This window comes from Phoenix dactylifera, chromosome 10 (assembly GCF_051530095.1).
Source record: "Phoenix dactylifera cultivar Ajwa chromosome 10, Ajwa_hap1_PhDact_Kaust_v1.1, whole genome shotgun sequence".
NCBI lineage: Eukaryota > Viridiplantae > Streptophyta > Magnoliopsida > Arecales > Arecaceae > Phoenix > Phoenix dactylifera.
In genome coordinates, this window is record NC_143199.1 from 22,803,436 (window position 1) to 22,820,119 (window position 16,684).

The window sequence follows — 16,684 nt, forward strand, 5'->3', positions numbered from 1 at the left end:
TATATTATGTTTTGGGAGTTACACGTATAGCCTTCGCCAGAGATGCCCGCTATCCCCTTTCCTGTTCATCATCTGTTCTGATGCACTATCCCATGCTTTACATGTAGCAAGCGAGAACCGGGAGTTGGCTGCTTATAGCCCCGGGTGCTCGTCCTATTTTTTACCTCCTTTTTGCAAATAACTGCCTGCTACTAGCCAGGGCGAGGGTGAGGGATGCGCGAGCCCTCATGAGGGTATTGATGGAGTATTGTGCGGTATCTGGACAGAGGATCAATTGCCAAAAGTCATCCATTCACTTCAGTCCGAGCACGGAGCGGAGAGTCAGACGGGAGATCAGGGCGATATTGGAGATGCGAGAGCAGGAGGGGGCACTAGACTATCTGGGAGTTCCCATCACAGGGAGGAGGCTGCGGATGACCGAGTGTTCCTCTTTGGTGCAGAGAGTGCAGAGCAGGCTCAAGGGTTGGAGAGCCTCATCACTCTCTATGATGGGCAGGTTGACGTTGGTCAGGTCTGTCCTATGCTCTATGCCTGTTTACATTACGGCCCATACTATTGTGCCAAAGACGGTGCTGGCGAGGATAGAGCGGAGTATGCGTAGTTTCCTGTGGGGCTCCTCTGGAAGGGTCATGGGGTACATTTGGTGGCTTGGGAGAGAGTTTGCCTGCCTCTGAGTGAGGGTGGCTTGGGGGTGCAGCACTTTTGGCGAGGCGGGAGGCACTCCTGGTGCGACGAGCAGTGCAGTTTGTTCTGGAGCCGCTTGATTCTGGAGTCAGGTCATGATAGCGAGATATGGTCAGGCATGCTCAGTAGGCCAGGTGGTGGGCGGCCGGAGGGCGTCTTTCATGTGGCGGGAGGTTGGGAGGTATATGGCGCTGGCTTTGGCACATACATAGGTGGTTGATTGGCGATGGACGGAGCATTGATGTGATGGAGGACTCTTGGATGGATGCACTTCCGCTGAGGCTGTAGCCGACGATGATCAGCGGTGAGGAGACTTCTGGACTCCGAGTGTACGACCTCTTCATGTCTGGGGAGGCAGAGTGGGATGATGACAGGATGGATCAGTTATTCGGAGAGCACTTAGCAGAGCGGGTACGGGCTCTTCCCGTCCCGAGATCAGCAGGGCCAGATGTTAAGGTATGGAGCACCACTTGTACGGCCAGCGTCAGGATTGGTGATATTTCTCGGGCTATTCAGCAGGAGTCGGAGCTGGGTAGGGACTGTGGTTGGGTATGGAGGGTTGGGCTACACCAGAGGGTTGCATTATTCCTCTGGAAGGTAGCCTGGGACCGGTTGCCGACGAGCTTGGCGCTGAGCCAACGGGGAGTTAGCATTCCTCCTTTGTGCCAGTATTGTGAGGTAGATGAGCCGTTGGACCACGCACTATTCCAGTGTGTCTGGGCGAGGAGGGCTTGGAGACTGTCTGGGATTTCGAAGGTAGCGTGGAGCCGGAGGGATTATTTTCTGGAGGAGGTCCGGAGTTGGTCCGGCTCCCACCAGATGTGTTCTGTGGCTATTACGGTGTCCTGCATAGCTTACCGGTATGGATGGCCAGGAACGCCCGAGTTTTTGGTGAGCCTAGCTTGTCCCCACGATTCGTGGTGGAGCGGGCGCGGGCACCGGCAGCAGAGATCCTTCATGCAGGTCTGGATCATAGACCTTTGACAGCTAGGGACACTTGGGGCCCTTATGCTGCTTCGGCAGCCCATCACACGGTGTTTTTCACTTGGGAGCCCCCACCCCCTAGCTTCCTCAAGGTCAATTTTGATGGCTCGGTCCTGGACGGAGGCAGGAGGGAAGGAGCAGGGTTTGTTATCAGGGGTTCAAGCTCCAGCATGGTGGCAGCAGGGGGTTGTCAGATCTTTGACACCTCAGTCCCAGGGGCAGAGCTGCGGGCGGCTTGGATGGGATTACGGTATGCACGACATGTACTTCAGGCGAGCTTCATCCTCCTGGAGGGTGACTCGGCCACGGTGCTTAGCTGGGTTCAAAGGGGTTCTCTCAGAGATAGAAGGGTCCATCTTTTGCTTCGTGATATATGGTTGATGGTGAGGGAGGGATTTATTTTTCAGGCTATGCATACATATCGTGAGGCAAACGGGGTGGCTGACTGGGTGGCGGCGTATGTTGCGAGCCACTCAGGAAGCACCCTATGGGTTGGTGGGATGACTTGTCCGGTGCTTTCCGGAGTCTTTTGTTTGCAAATTCTGCTGGGTGTATTCGTACCCGTGTAGTATGAAATGCCCGTTTTAGCGGAAAAAAAAAAAAAAAAAAGTTACATGTATAGCGTGCCCGCTGGTCCATCAGGAGACACTAAATTGTGGGGAAAAACTGGGCGCGAAAGGCGAGAGAAAGAGAATCGAAGGTGATGAGTTCGTCTCTCGGGGGAGCCGACGATGCTCCCGATCTCGTATGCCAGCTCGACAGCGTTCAAGGCATGGTCGACGCGCTCTCCTCCGTCCGCTGGAAGCGTCACCAAGTCCCATACTCTTCCCTCCCACTCTCTCTCTCTCCATGCCTTCTACCCTTCTTCTTTTCTTCTTCTCCTTTTCCTTTTCTAGGGTTCTTAGGGTCTCCTTTCCACTTGTACTCAGGATGCAGTCGTCGAGCTCTCGGAACACGGCATCGTCCTCATCGTGGAGGAGACCGGCTGCCTCCAGGCCAAGGTCTACCTGAAGCGCGAGGTATCCTTCAGCCAGAGACCCAACATACTTAAAATAACCATTATATTGTGTCAAATTATCTAATTGGTTATGGAAATCGCGTTCATTTGAAGCTATTTCTGGTATATGAGTATGCTGCGGAGGGGCGGCCGAGGTTTGGACTGAGCTTGGGCCTGTTCATTGACTGCCTCAACACATTTTCTGCACCCGGGCAAGCCCCTGTGATCGAAATCCGGTATCCTGGTCCTGATATGCAGCTTCTTCTCAAGTAGGCTCTGAAGCTCTATCATTTTTTTATTTTTTTTTTGAGATCTCCTTGAGCTTAATTTTGTGGTCAGTCTTACTGCTTTGAGCCGGTAGTCCTAAATTGATATGCATTGTGTTTGCTTGATGTCGTCTTCAAGAAGCATTTTGTATGCATGCATATTTGATTGATTGAGACTATAGCGTGCAAGAATGCTTTTATATCTGCAGACCTTGGAATGTATAAAAATGACATAGACATATTTTATGGGTTATTTATGATTATTATGAAATTCAGATCTGTGCTGTTGTCCATTTATTCGGGCTGGTCTGATAGTGAATTGGCACCTAATGTGATTAGAAGGAGCATGGTAAGTCAGGAGGATGGCCAATTTGTTAGCAGGAGCATATGAACTTATTGAACCTTGAGATATAGAAAGATTAAAGGAAAAAATATGAGTTCGAGAAGGAAATGGAGGATTTATGGACAAATAACCTAATGGTGTTGTAAGAGTTCATAGATCATCTCTTCAGCCATTTCCTTGGATGCCATAATAAAATTTTCTCCTGGTTCTTTTGAAACAGCATGGAGGATTTGAGAGGGTCTGTCTCCATGTTCAAACGAAGAGATTTAAAACCACTAAGTAGACTGCTTTATGGATCTATTGGTTATTATAAATCACCAAGAGATGGAAGAGGATTTAAATCAGTTAAGCTCCTTAAGATGATTTTTCGGCGTATTTGTATTTTGAGAAGACCTGGATCCTAGTGGGATCTTGTAGTTTTGTGGTGTCTGTCAAACTATATGAGAAGACCTGTGGTAGAAAGCAGCATTTGATCAGAATCATTAAATCGACCATGGATATTGCCTGTAAACTTTTGGTGATCATCTTTAGGTGAAAGCAAAGTAGAGCCCTCTGGTTGTTGCTTAATTATTTATTGCGACCATATGTGTTAAGTTTGACATTTGAGAGAACTTCTCAGCCTGAAAAACAGATATAGGTGTTCTTTGTTTTCTGGATATTCCTCCATGTAGAGAACCAAATTTAGTTTAGTTTGACTTTCAGTTGACTGATTCATACCTGATTATAGATTCTGGGTAGCTTTTTGACATTTTTCTTGAGCAAGCAAAACATATAAAATCTGAAATCAGAGTACTGTTCTTAATATTTGAATCAGATAATTGGTTGTTGTCTTTCATCACTAGTACTATTTTTGTGAGCACATGTAGCTCAGGAATGATCAACCTTGCATAAAAAAGAATGCTGTCATTGGATGTGATTGCTGTAATTGGCAATCTGAGAAAGTTAAGTGGAATTTGGATTTTTCTTTTTCAAATAACACCAAAAAATTATACATAAAGGAAAGTAACTTCTACTAAACCCTAAGCAAGCATGAACGTTGTGAGTATATGCCTCCTAACGCGATTATTAGCTGCTAAAGGTTGAAGTTAAGGACCTCTTGAGACTTGAACGAATTCCAAAGCCTATCGTAGTCCTCTAGTAAGATTAGAAATGATCTAGAGAGGGCTCCTGTCTAGCTAGGCTCTGGGCCCAATCTTTTAAGGTCTATGTCTGGGTTGGGCCTAAAAATTCAGGCCCAAATAACTTTCTAGGCAGGTTAAGGCAACCGTTAGCTTGACTAGAACACAAACATAAACCTAACTTTATTAAATGATATATTCTATTCTGTTGTATTAAATTTTTGGAATATATTAAATGGTATATATTTTATATATCTTAATATTTATAGACGATATTTGAAATGTATCCACCAATTTGCTTTTGATGGATGGCTAGAATGAACACCACTATTTAAGAAAGAGAACCCTAGAACCCCTTTAATCATATTTTGTAGTTCAATTCTTAATTTGCTTGACCCATTACCTCAATTCTCTTCACCTCAAGATCTAGCACAACCACATCCTTCCCTGCCATCTCACCTCCATGGTATCCCTCTTCCTCTAACCAATCCCTTTCAAGGCCAATGAACTACTCCTTTGTAATAGTTTGGTGGCCATGCCCTTCTCCCCTTTTAATGGCCAATGGCAATGGCCTCCTTCCCTTCACTCTCCCCCCTTTGCTTTCTTTATTTGGCCTCCCCTTCATGATAGATTAAAATCCACAACCTCCTTCTCTCTGCACCATTTAGTGGCTTTGGCTTCCTCCCCTCTACTCCCCTTATTTGCCCCATGTTATATTCTTCCATTAGCTTTCCTCTTGAATGGTCTAGCAGCCTCCCCTTTATCCCCTTCTATCTCTACTTCTTGCGCACTTCTTGCTTTGCTTTCTCCTCATTTCATGGTGGTCCGATTGTTTTGAAGTATAAATTTAAGTTGATTCAAGTCAAGTTAGGTTTGCATCAGGTATTAGGCTTTAGGCCCATGGTTGAAATTGTTAGGAATTTGTTCATTATGTTCAAACTCATTTGGGCTTTTCTGAGCTTTAGGCTCACTTTTATTCTTTTAGCCCACTTTTATATTGATTTATGATTAGCTGCTAAAACTTGTTATGCTTGATTATCTTTGTCCTAACCTCACCCAGAGTTAGGTTATAATGCTCAACTATGCCAGGATATTTATGCAAGAGAAGAAACTAACATAGATCACTATGTCAAACTTGAAAGAAGCGGAAAGGGCGAGGGCATGCCAATTTGTTTCCCACCAATTGTATCTCGCAATTATTGTGCTAAATTGGCAGGAATGCAAGTATGGCTAATATGTGATGCTCAAAGTAGTTGGCAAGTATGGTACTAATAAGCCAAATAGTATATAAGCAAGCAATATTGGAAAAATGAATTTAAGCTACTAGAGGACTGGGAAACCATACAGATCCATAGGGAGATATGAATGTCCTATCATGGTAGATGCTTAAATTAATAAAAAAGCTAATAACATAATGTCTTTATGTGGATTGCCAATTAGGCGCAAGGTTCTTGAAGTTTATGCCTACGAATAGGTACAAATTGCTCACTTAAGAAATGTATAAATGTCAAACAATGATGCAAATTGTCATACATTATGTCCCGCAACATTGCTACTTCTAGAGTAATGAAGAGGACATTAAAGTATGTGCCACCTATGGCCTCAACCTTGTGCTTGTTGCTTAGAGTTGCTAATGGACTGGGCTTTGGTCCATCCCTTCTTAGGCTTGGGCCTGGATCAAAATATTTAGAAGTTAGTGTAAGTCTAGCCTTGGTCCAGTTCCAAAAATGAACACTAGGTCTGTCCCAATTTGAGTTCTTGCCTTGGCCCGTCTCCCTTTGCCTGCTATTCATAGGCGTTGGAAAAAAAAGGGAGGGCGACGAGACGTGAATGAGAGAGACAAGTGGAGGAATGGGTGAAACAATTTGAAGAGGTGTGGTTTGGCAGGCTGGTGGCTTTAGGGTTGATGATGTCAAAGTTTGGATGGTGACTTGTGGATGGACTCTGGTTATGGCGAGTGGACAGTGGTGATGAGAGAGAGACTAGGAGAGAGGTGCAAAGTGTTGTTGGTATGGATGTTTCTTTGATGGCAATGGTTGTCATGGATGATAGCTATGGTGCCAATTACGATGACCAATGTATGGAATGGACAGTGTTGATAGTAGCAACAAGAAGTGGCACCTTGTTAAAGAGGAGAGAAGAGTGGAGGATGGATGGAAATAAAATGGGAGATGTTGTTGGCATAGAATTGTTTAATCTGCACCATTGATTTTTAAATGAATGGTTCACATTATTCTGTATTTAAACAATATCTATATAATGGGCTTTCAAATCTGGCCTGATTTAGATTGAAGTAAAATGGGCTAGGCACTGGGCCTAGGCGAGGTTTGAGCCTGCTTGAACCAAGCTGGGAGAGAGCATAGGCTTGAAATTTGAGGCCTGGACCTAGCCCCATATAGGCTATCAACAAGCGAGTTCTTCATGAGCAGCAAATGTGCGACTCGAAATTCAGCTTGAAATAAGCTCGCTTGATTATATATCGAGTCGAACACAAGCTAGATTTCTAAGCTCAGAAATAAAAGAAGTGAACATGAACGAGACCCAACTCATTCTATTTCAGTCCAATATAATTCAAAATAATAAATAATTTAAATAATAACATATATTATACTAGTATTGGGCACATGAAATATAGTCTAGATCACTTTATTCTCCATTAAATTTAAATATATAATATTAGACTGATAAATATATTCCCATTTTTTGAAGGTGTATTTCTCCACTCTCTGAGTGTATGAGTGAGGTATAGATGTTTGAAGATGAGAGCGATTATAACCTATAGAAAAGGGAGTAGTGAACACGCTTGTCCCTCTATAGCCAGCCGAGCTTTATATAAATAGTTCTTGTAAGAAATGGAATGCATATTAGTTGTTAGAGTCCAGTCTAAACAGCTCAAATTATCATGTCTTATCTTCATCCTTTTGTGAAAGATCGAGTTATTGGCAATGTAAGTTCTGAATAACTTCTTGATTGTCACAGGCAAGACTCAAGAGGAATAGGTTGTGAAACCAAGACCGTAATTCAAATAGACCACATCAGTTCTCATGTAGTTAAAGCAATTGGTTGGGAGCTTTAGCACTAGATCTTGCAACAATAGGTTGTTTCTTGTTTTTCCAAGTAACAACATTCCCCTTATGAATGTGTAATATTTAGATTTTGATCCTCCATCAAATGGAGAGCCTAACCAATCAGCATCACCTTAAGCTTTACTTGAGTGCCATATAGTATGCCACAACTTGGTGCTCCTTTAAGATAGTGCAGAATCCTATACATAATTTCAAGGTGAGGAGCTTAAAGATTTTGCATGAACTAATGACAAAAATAGAATAAGTAATCTTTGGTCTAGTGATAATCAAGTACATAAGCTGTCCTATTAATCTTAAACACATATTTGGATTTCTATGTGGCTATCATTGATAAGCATAAAACTTTCAAGTTAGTTTCCATAGAGTATGTACAGGCTTGCAACCAAGAAGTCCTGAATCCTCGGGAGATCTTAGACGTACTTCCTTTGGGAAATAACTACTCTATTATGAGAATGGATTACTTCAATACCTAAGAAGTACCAAAGCAATCCTGATTATAATCTCCAAACTCTACCTTTTCAAAACTCCAGTTCTTGTCAAATCATTGCTTATCACATAATATTGTTACATAAATAATGTGAACTACAAGTCCACGAGGAGTCTTCTTAACAAATACGGAGTAACTTGCTTTAATTCTCCTAGATCCAAAATCAAATAATATTTTGATAAATTTGTCATACCGAGTGTGACGGCAAGCCAATGCTGCTCTTTTGGTTAGAGATAAACTTGAACGTGGGTCTTTGCAAACTTCCTCAAGAACATCTCCATGGAGGAATTCATTCTTGCCATCTAATTGATAAAGAGACCATCCTAAAAAAAATAAAACTCTTACTAAAACAAAAAAATTAAAACTCTTACTAAGTTCATTTTTGCTACTGGGAAAAAAGCCTCAAGTAGTATACACCAAAGGCTTGAGTGTAGCCTTTAGTAACTAAACATGCCTTGGATCTTATCCAATTCATCTTTGAAACTTGATAGTGTAAACTCATCAACATCCTATGGTGTGCTTCCTAAAGGCAACAAAACCAGTTTCTAGGTCTCATATATATCAATCCTATGGTGTGCTTCCATCTCTTCCTTCATATCCTTTCTCTTGTTTGGATTGTTAAGAGAATTGAAGGAATTAGGGACATAGATGGAAGGAGTTACAAGAGCAAAAGATTTATAAGAAGGGGAAAGATATGCAAATGAGACAAAATGATTGATGGTACTTGAATTACAAGGCCCTTTTTGTTGTTTGGGAGCAATAGGGAACAAATCATCAACAAGGAGAGATTAGGGAATTGATAATTGTATTTGGATCTCCATTTGGTGTTTTCAATTGAGTTCATGTCTTTGGAGATCTTATCATTTCTTTTTTGATGGATATGATCTAGAATCCTCTGGGATGTGTTAGATGGTTTATTAATGACAGGAGGAAAAACTAGTTGATACACTTTAGTTCCATCAAAGCCACAAGATGGTCCTGCAATATGACCTGTTTTTGAATAGTATGGAATATCTTCATGAAATGTAACATCTAATCACACGTACTTTTTATAAATACAATTTCTTAACACCTAACCCCAAAATTCTAGAAAGATTCATTTGAAGGACCTAAGATGCATTTTCTCCTGAGCTAGACCGAGTTTATGTACAATATACACAACCAAAAACTCTAGGAATGGCAGAACCTGTGGTTCTTGAGGGCATAATACTCGCTTTGAACTCTTATAAATTGGGAAAGAATAAGGAATTCTATTCTTCATATGAGATGCAATATGTACAACATCACTCCAAGAACATTTTGGAGCATTTCTTACAAACAATAATGCATGGATACTTTAAGTAGATGCTGATTCTTCCTCTCTGTAACTCCATTTGTTGGGTCGCGCCTATGCAATGTCTTTTAAAGAATACCTTGATCCAAAAGACTATCATCAAACCCATTGGATATATGTTCACCTCCATTATTAATTCTAAATACTTTGATATTCACATTAAATTGATTCTAGAATTTTTTTTATGAAATATTTTGAACATGTTAGACACTTTTTCCTTCTTCATATAGTATAACTAAGGTGTGTGAAAGTAATAAAAAAAGTAACAAAATTCTTAACTAGTCAAAAACACATTACAAGATGTCCATACGTTACTATGAATAATAGAATTCAAAATTGAGAAGGATGGATGTTCTAAATGATAGTGCCATCGAACTAAGAATCCCTATAACATAAGAAAGCTAAAGAACATCCACCAAGATCAAGCAGGTATAAGCCTCCTTGTTCATGTCCTCCACCAATCATTTTCCTCATATGAAGATCCTGAAATACATGTTGAGTAGGATAAAAGGTTATACTACAATTTCGAGGACTTATTTAGTTGGCTTACAAATATTAGGCTACATGGAGACATTGGAACATATGGAATAAGGATAAAGAGATAAGCGGCTTGAACCTCTCCTCAAACCTTAGTTGCCCAAATCAGGAGTGGGCAAGGGAGCCGGTATTGGTGTTGGTGTGGGGAGGCGTGTATTTTGGAAACACTTGAAGTAACGAAGCGCATAGAAAGCATGTGCAGGTTTGAGTTTCCGGGAGGTTTTCCAAAGTGGGTACATTATCCTAGGTAGAATTCTCCTGCTATTAGTCCTCAAATAAGAGATAGGAGACAATTCTACAGAAGTAACATGTTTAGATAAAAATATATATATATATTAAAAGAAATGAAAAGAAATAAATGTATTGGACGTGTTGGTGGCTCTTGGATTTATTATTCAGTTAGAAGGCTGAGGAGATGCCTGATAAGAAAATAGGCTACCTGACCTTCAGAGATACAGTATCTAGCTCATAGAATGGCAGTCAAACCATGAGCATAAGCCATTTTCCCCTTATTAATTTGGGGGATTTTGCTAGATAATAAGCAAGACAGGATGATTTTGTTTAGTGGTTGGTATTACAAACTGCTGTTACTTGGTTTGGGCTTCACTAATGCCCTAATTGCAACACAAATTGCCATGACAATATTTTATTGACAAATAGCCAAAGGGCCCTTGTTGGATGGATGCACATCATCATTTCTTCATCATATACATAGACATATCTTATGTTACACTTGAAACTAAAGAGCCATTAATTTCGCTTTCATGGATGTTTGATTGAATGTAATAACATCCAAGTGACAACTATATTTCCTTCTAGTGCATTTCATTCAGCTGTCATGTAATGAATTGCTGATTGAGCTTCAATCAATTTCATTATATTGCAGAATGCTGGTATTTGCAATTTGATCATGGAAAAAACCTTTGAATCTTTGATCATAGCCCTGTGGTTGTCAAGTTACGAATTCATCATTTTGTGTTTGTGATTGTGCTATAGTCATTTATCTTAACTATGTCATCCTAGGTCAGTGGATTCCCCTGATGCTTGCATTTATGCGGAGATCAGAACCAGAATCCCAGACACCATATCCTGGGACTACCATTTTGAACCAACTGGGAATGTTCCTGTCAGTTTTACTGTTAGGGTGATTCCTTTGTCCTGCTCTCGTCCCTATTTCCCTTAAGTGTTTTATTTATCTCTTATACTGGTTCCACTTTTGTGTAATATTCAGTCTGCTGTGCTGAAGGAAGCAATTGATGATCTCGAATGGCCAGGTTCCAGCATCCAGATACTCCTACAACCAGACCCTCCTTCTGTTACTTTTAGAGGTGAAGGTCATGGTGATCTGCAGGTTTGAAAAGATTCTCTGTTATTTTTTTATTGATCAAAAACCCTGGCTATTCAATCCACTTCATGGGTGAACAAATTCTTTGCAGATAGAGTTCCTGTACTATGCCAATGCTGACCTTTTGATTGCATTCCAATGTGATCAGCGTGCCTCATACAAGTACTGCACTCTTGTTTTTTCTGGTTTCCCCATGAATTTCAAATTTTTAATATGCTGATATAAAGGATATCAAACTATGTTTAATCTATTGAGTATAGGTACAAGTACAAGTTCCTTCGTGCAACAACTTCCAATATTCCTAGTAGCGTCATTAAGGACAACAGAGGAAGCAAAGTGACAATTGGGAGAGGTGGGATGTTGAAGATCCAGCACCTGGTTTCAGTTGCAAAACAAGGTGTTCATCACCCTTATGGTGATTCCGCTGGTCTTCAGCAGCCTAGTCGTATTGCTTACATTGAGTTCTTTGTAAAACCAGAGGAAGATGAGGGCCCTATAAATGATTCCTAGGAACCTAACATGGCGGCCATCATGACACTCATGACATATGATCCACCGAAAGGGGTTTTGTATGCTCAATTTTCTAGAAAATCTGTCTCTAACAACATAAGACGTGTAAATATTTTATTAATACACATTAGAGTATTAACCTTATGGAACTTGTAAGATGTGAATATATTTAGTTGTCTAACACTAATCACATAGTAAATGTACTCACGAGTCTGAATATAATGAACATAATATTTTGTACAAGTAATCAACATATTTTTTTTTGTTAGAGCTGAGTTTGACACAATGCAACTTATTTACTATTGTGCAATAGGTCCTGTGTTGCCCAAGGAGACAACTCAAGAGGGGGGTGAATTAGGTTGTCAATTAATTATTGACCAATTAAAAATAGAGTGAGTGATTAACTAAATCTATTGCAAGTGGATTAGTTAGATCACTAGATGCAATGAATGAAGAGAGAGAAAGAGACAAAGACCAACACAAACATAGAGAGGTTTATAGTGGCTCGGAGCCAACACTTGTCCTACATCCACTCCCCAAGCCGCACTTGGGAGTTCACTATAATCCCTAGGATTACAGCCGATTGTTTTGCAAGCTCACAACCAAACTTGTTGTTTTCACAAGATTACAACGAACTCGGTCGGTTTTGACAGGCTCACCGACTAGAACCAAACGATTGTTTTTTCGGGCTTACAATCAAACCTAGTTGGTTTTTTCCGGTTCACCAACCACAACCTTACACCGTTGGTTTTAACCTTGGCTCACCAACAAACCTAACTAGCCTTGATTCAATCCCTTGATTGAACCAAGAAGTAAAGCAAGAGTTTAAGTTTACAACAATAAAGCTTCTAAAAAGCAGATTTAGGGCAATATAAACAAAGAGGAGTTAGAAGCCCTCAAACAGATTTGAGTTGTTGAAGTGGGGCTTCTCGATTTCTGAGTCTCCTCTTGAATGAGCCGGAGGATGGGGAATAGTCGGTAGAGCTTTGAATGCGAAGAAAGCCTTTTGGTTTGAGTTGAATGCACTTTTTCCTTCTTTTGCTTGGATTCACTCTTCAGATGCTTTTGGTGGTTGAAAACCTTTAAGTGGAATAACTCTCTTGTCTTTTACTACTGTTCACTCTGGCTAAGTGATCCCCTTTGAAAAATAGCCGTTAGAGAGGAGATTAGAGCCGTTCTGACCCATCTGCACAATCTGACAATGTATCCGTTGGGATCGGAGTCGACTCGCGCGATTTGGAGTCGACTCGGCTGTTACTGGAGTTGACTCGCGCTATACTGGAGACGACTCGACCACTGTTTCAAATTTGAATTAAAGTGCATGCCTTGTCCTGGAGTCGACTCGGACCAAACTGGAGTCGACTCGCCAACAGCTGGAGACGACTCGGGCACTTAGGAGTCAGCTCGTTCTCAGGATTTCAGAAATCCAACTTTCTGTATTTCTCTCACGAGTCGACTCGGCCAAACTAGGAGTCGATTCGGATGACTTGGGAGAGGACTTTGGATCATCTGGAGTGGACTCGTTCACAGGGTCTCCGAAACTGATTCTCTGCCTTTCAGACTATTTTCCTCTGAGAGTCGACTTGGACAAACTGAGAGTCGACTCGGCTGATATGGGAGACGACTCGTAGTCTTCGCGAGTCGGTTCGCTGACAGGGTCTCAAAAACTAACGTTCTGCCTTTTTGTCAGTTTCTCCTTGGAGTTGACTCGGGACCATCTGGAGTTGACTCGCCAAGCACCGAAGTCGACTCGCAACCTTTTGGAGTCGACTCGCTCTTAGGGTCGAAAATCCATCGTTCTGTCTTTCTGTCTGTTCTCAGTCGGAGTCGACTCGAGCTTGTGCCAGAAACTTGCAAACGTGCCGAAGTCGACTCGCAGAGTCCAGGAGTCGACTCGTGATGCAGACTTTGGTTTAGACAGAGTTCAATACTTAACCAAAAGACTCTGAACCAAAGCTCAAGGCACTTAGATAGAAATTAATAAAGATTTACCTGAAACACTAGATTGAATTCATTAGAACAACATAAAACATACTCAAGTGCTTTGAGCTCATCAAAATCAATTAGGGGAATACTCAATCACTCCACATCCTGTCTGGGGTTACTTGGTGGAATGCATTTCCACATTTTACTAGTTATGGATTACAGGACTATGATCATGGTGTTTAATGAGCATAATGCTCTTTACAAATGGAAAGTTGGAATGCCATTCAGTCATGTAAATGAAAAGGGAAACTACATCCTCTTCATGCCAAATGCTGTGTATTTATTTATTTATTTATTGATCTATCTATTTATTTATTTGTTTTTATTTTAGCAATATGTAGTTGTCTGGAACCACGGGTAAACCTGGAACCTCTCCTTTGCAGAGATGGGTGCCAACCAGCTGAGCTTATAGCTGTTGGCCTGGTTGTTGGCCAGTTGATTAGTCTCTCATAGGATGTGGCACATTCTCTTCTTAGGATGATACTGTCATAAGTTGTGAAAAGATAATTTAATTTGCTGAGGAAAATGCTTGCTGGAAGCCACAAGACCTTGTGATGCAGTGCTTTTCTACTAATCATGCATGGAAAGGGCCCAACTCTAAACCCTATATTCATCAAGTCATGACTAGTTGGGGGGCTAAAAATTGTAGGTGACATAGGCAACCTTAGAGTCTAGTTAGCATTACCTCTTCTTCTGGAAGCATGGTGGATAAAAATGCAATGGATAAAATATGAATCAAATGCCCCAGGACAGATTTTGCATGTAGATTTTCCTTTCTTCCTATCCTCCCTTCAAGAAAAGAGTAACATGCATAGAGTAGGGCTTTACCTAATTGCCTATTTGGTTTATGCCATGTGAATTGATTTGCGGCCTTGTCTCTTAACAGCTTAAATCACTGTACCCATGCTAAAACCTTGCTCAGATCTGCTTTGCTCATGTGAATTAACCTCTACCTTGTATGTGGAAATTACTAGTTCAAGTTCTTTTCTGGATTTCCTAAACTTGTCATCAACAATCCACCATGTTTTGCTGGCAAGTGTTCATAAACAAATGAATGGATTTTTTATCTTCTAAGTCTTGAAATTCAAGTTTCCTGATATTGCAAAGATAAATAGATGAAGGAAAAGCAATTTCATTTACTCAAAAGAATTAAAATCTTATATAAGAAGGTGACAAAATATGGAATTTTGTGGATAGTCGGTTATTAAGGAACTAATTAAGTGTCCACATGTTTGCACATGTGGATGACAACATTATATTTGCTAGATTCATTGTTAAATGTTTGAAATATTTTATGTATTAATTAAAGAAATGTAATTATATCACATAAAAGTTGCTTTAAATACAGTTGTTAAGTGCAGTAGTCACTAAGAATTTAATTTTGTTTATTTCTGGGATGTACACGCACAGCAAATTAGCTATTATGGAATTTGAATCATGAGGAATGAAACTGAGGATAGCAATGGGAACAAAATGTGGCATGTGTATGATTGAGCTCTACATCTCATGTACTGAGAACAATTCTGTCAGAAATTAAAAAAGTAAAAACAGCAAACAATGATCGATCCGATGATGACTGATAAAAAGCTTGGATGCTTTGCTTTTGGAATTCAGATAATGCAGTAAAGTACTTTTAGCTTTCCCTGTTGGTTTTATAAACAGTTACACAAACATGATGAGAAAGTGCAAAACAAACATTATCAGGTCAATCAGATGATGACCGAGAGAAAAGGCTTACATGCTTTGCCTTTGGAATTCAGACAATGCAATGAAGTACTTTTAGCTTTCCCTGCAGATCCGAGCATTATGATAAATTGGTTTTTATATGGTTTCCTATCAGTATTTTGAAAATGGATGTATGGTATTTAGCAGTTACACAACCAGAGTTTGAAGGTGTCTTGATGGTGATCCAGGAAGACTGGCAAGTAAACAAAGCTGCATTTTATAGGATGCTAAGTTGCTATAAATCCTAGTGTTCCAGCAAACATAATAAACCAGTTACTTTAAAAATGTTTAAACAATAATACAATACTTTAAACAATTAAATTTTTTGTTTTGTTTTGTCCACAAGTGTCTTCTCTTGGGAATTTTGTTGTTGGGTTGTGTTTTTGGGTTTTGTATGCTTGAAGCGCATTCATGTATTTTTTCTTGAAGTGCATTCTTTCTAGTTTGGCATAAATATTTATTTTTTTGCACCTTTTTTGCCTCTATCAGTGAACTGTATGGTCCACTAAACATGCTAGTGGTGGGCAAAAGATGGCTGTAATGTTGTTTTTTCCCCCTCTAACTCTACCATTAAATTGAAAGAAAAATATATCATTTGAAAGAAATCTCCTAGAGAAATCGTGAAATAAGCGCATTTAGGTTGCCTGTACTTCATTCCTGAAGAATGAACGAAACCATATAACAGAAAGTATACATTAAACAACTTGTGTCCCTTATCATATATTGTTCCTTCTCTTTATCAAAACATGCAGGTTTCTCTCGCTAATGACAACCACATGTAAGTTAAGGCCGCGTTTGGGAGAGCTTTTGGAAGTAGAGCTTTTATAAAAATCTATTTGCTATTTGGTAACTAAATTTCTAAAGTGTTATGAAACTTTAACATTTGTTTGGTAAATAAACTGACAAACTATTTTTGGTATGACAAAATGACCATAAAGGATACTACATAATATTATAAAACAAAGTACAATAAAATATAATATTTATTAAAATATAAATATATATTATAGTATAATATTAATGTAATACAATATAATATTATTATAATATAGTAATATAATATTGTATACTATAGCATAATAATTTAATGTAATATTAAATTATTTAACATAACATATCAATATATTATGATATAATGTAATATAATATTATATTTATAGTATAATATAATAATAAAGATATAAAATATTATAATTATTAGTGTAAATTAATTTTTTATCTTTTCGATGACTGTGAGATAATATAACATAATATTAAATTATTTAATATAACATATTAATGTA

At 39.7% G+C, this 16,684-nt stretch overlaps 1 protein-coding gene across 2 annotated transcripts; it reads left to right on the top strand.

Annotated features, from left to right (window-relative positions):
• Window positions 1-2,295: 2,295 nt before the first annotated feature.
• Window positions 2,296-16,443, top strand: LOC103703391 (PCNA domain-containing protein). 2 transcript variants are annotated; one of them, XM_089925815.1, is made up of 7 exons: window positions 2,296-2,482; window positions 2,598-2,687; window positions 2,780-2,934; window positions 10,859-10,979; window positions 11,067-11,186; window positions 11,272-11,342; window positions 16,154-16,443. In XM_089925815.1, the coding sequence occupies exons 1-7, from the start codon at window positions 2,372-2,374 to the stop codon at window positions 16,227-16,229; spliced, it is 744 nt and encodes a 247-aa protein (XP_089781941.1). In that variant the 5' UTR covers window positions 2,296-2,371; the 3' UTR covers window positions 16,230-16,443. The 2 variants fall into 2 exon arrangements, with proteins under 2 accessions (XP_089781941.1, XP_008784459.3); XM_008786237.6 differs by lacking the exon at window positions 16,154-16,443 and adding an exon at window positions 11,441-15,470 and having other exon boundaries at window positions 2,298-2,482.
• The last annotated feature ends 241 nt before the right edge of the window (window positions 16,444-16,684 follow it).